Source organism: Primulina tabacum, chromosome 15, assembly GCF_025594145.1.
Source record: "Primulina tabacum isolate GXHZ01 chromosome 15, ASM2559414v2, whole genome shotgun sequence".
Taxonomy (NCBI): Eukaryota; Viridiplantae; Streptophyta; class Magnoliopsida; order Lamiales; family Gesneriaceae; genus Primulina; species Primulina tabacum.
In genome coordinates this window covers 3,263,673-3,266,050 of record NC_134564.1, presented here as the reverse complement: position 1 = coordinate 3,266,050, position 2,378 = coordinate 3,263,673, and the positions used below count along the sequence as shown (strand labels likewise).

At 36.8% G+C, this 2,378-nt stretch overlaps 1 protein-coding gene across 1 annotated transcript; it reads right to left on the bottom strand.

Moving 5' to 3' along the window:
* Positions 1-465: 465 nt before the first annotated feature.
* LOC142527424 (uncharacterized protein At4g06744-like) lies at positions 466-2,127 on the bottom strand. Its single transcript, XM_075632228.1, has one exon. The coding sequence runs from the start codon at positions 1,923-1,925 to the stop codon at positions 585-587; it is 1,341 nt and encodes a 446-aa protein (XP_075488343.1). The 5' UTR covers positions 1,926-2,127; the 3' UTR covers positions 466-584.
* Positions 2,128-2,378: the final 251 nt, after the last annotated feature.

Sequence of the window (2,378 nt, the reverse complement as noted above, 5' to 3'; positions counted from 1 at the left end):
TGAAACAAATTTAGTTACTACAACATTGCATTCGAGATATACTTACTTCTCTTACAAATTTTCAAATGATTTTTGAATATTTGCTGTGAAAAATAAAAAAATAACTAAATGAAACCTGAAATCGAAGAGAGAACATTATCAATTAAAAAATATATTTTAAAAAAGTAAAATCTAATTAACTAATTAATGAGATAATAAACAACCACACCTAACTAACAACAGTCAAATCCCTTTTCTCCATTTAAAAAAATCAAAATATCTTTTATTTAATTAAATTTAAAATGAATCATATATTTTTTTTGTTAACACGACAACTTCGTATCTCCACCCAAAAATAAAGGCCAACTGTGGAAATAATGACCACCAATCATTTTCTATATTTAAGTCTAAAGATGATGAATGATGAACTCAATGTATTTCCAAAAAAAATAATAATAAGAATAATGAACTTAACGTATTTCCAAATAATGCGAACCACTTATTTATGTTCACCTTGATATCTTATCAAATCCATCATAAAAAAATAAAAATAAAATTTAGCCAATATTCAAATAAAATACTAGGAAGATCACTTATTCTTCTTGTTACAATCGATGAGGATTCAAAGCATCATATGATCGTTTCGATTCGACTCGACCCACACCAACATAGCGTGATGACTTCAAAAAATTTTGATGAAAAACACCATTACTAGTACTGGAAATCTGATTTAAATGTCTTTCATCACCACAAGATTGGGCTTTGGATAAGAAAACATGACATTCTGCTTCTGATCTCTGGCACGGCAAGCCCGATATGCAATTCATTCTCACATCAAGCACGTTTTCTTTGATCAATTTCAAACATTCCGGGCCTACCTCTGTAAAATAATTGTAGGATAATGAGAAGTTTCCCAAGTTGGGCAGTTTGCAAACAAGATCCGGAACAGGCCCATATAACTGGTTCTGCGCCAAGTTCAAAATCTGAATCTGATTCAAGCGTGCAAAAGATTGAGGAATTGGGCCGGTCAAACCGTTTAGGCTCGCGTCAAAGAGTGTCATCTTTTCTAGAAGCCCGATTTCGCGTGGTAGACATCCAGATAGTTGGTTGTTAAGTAAGAGGATCTCGATCAAAGTCTTGGATGCTTGGCCGATGCTTACCGGGATCGGGCCGGTGAAGTTGTTGTTGGCTAGGGTTATGTAGAGAGCCGGAGTCGAGCCCAAATTATCAGGCAGTTGCTGATTTAAATAATTATTATTGATGAAGAGCACGTCGACATCTAGCATGAAAAGTTGGGGGGGAACCAAGCCCGAGAAACTGTTGAACCGAAGATCCAAGAAAGTTAACTTGGTGGCACCAAGTACTTGATATGGAAACTCACAAGTGTACTTGTTATTGCTCAGATCAAGTTCGAATAAGTACTTGAGCTTGGAAATTTTGGAAGGAAATGTACCCTTGAAATTGTTGGAATTTGCATGGAAAAGGATTATATCCGGAAGTTGATCGATGAATCCATCCAGGGTGAGTTGAGGGCCGTCGAAGTTGAAGCCGTTGAACGTCACTCCGGCGAGCGCCTTCTCTTCATAATCGAGGAGGACGTCGCAAATGAAGCCTTTGTAATTGTTGCAAATATCCGGGCCGACCCATGTATTGGTGATGCCGAACGGGTCGTGTTTGATCTTTTTCTTGAAATTTTGTATTACAGGGTATACTAATTCGAGTCTCTTGCTTTCAAACAGGAGAGGGGGAGGTGATGATGGAGGAGGACACGGAAGCGGTGGCAGTGGCGGAGGAGGAGAGTCACATCCACTACAGCTGCCGCCGCCGCCAATGATGATCTCCAATGCTTCCCTATTATTTCCCACAATTTGATCATTGGTAACATTGTGAAAGCAACTTACTTGACACAAAAAATTGGCCAAGACGAAAGCAAAATAGAACTTCATCTCTACTAATTTGGCATACACAAAACAATACTTTGCAAAAAATGATTGGATTTTTGTTTGGTTTATGTGGAAAGGAGTGGATAATTGTAATCTAGCAGGATGCCTGGTTATAGAGTGGCCTTTTGTCACGGGCAACAGAATATGTTACCTGTAAAGTTTTGTCATAGAGTTTCTACTTGTCCCAAAGGACAAACTGATCACGAGTAAGACTTATGGGCTGGAGAGTTGGGTGTGAACGAATTGAATTGAGTTAAATATGCTTAATTTGAAATTTAAGGTTGAAATTCAGTTCAAATAGATATATTCGAGTTCAAGTTCGATTCGAATCTTAAAAAACTTAAACTCATATTCGAGTTCGGCTTGAAAGATTCAAACATGTTCGCGAACTATTCGACTATTGCTCGAAATTAATAATAATAGAAATGCTAGAAATCTATTTATTTAATATATATT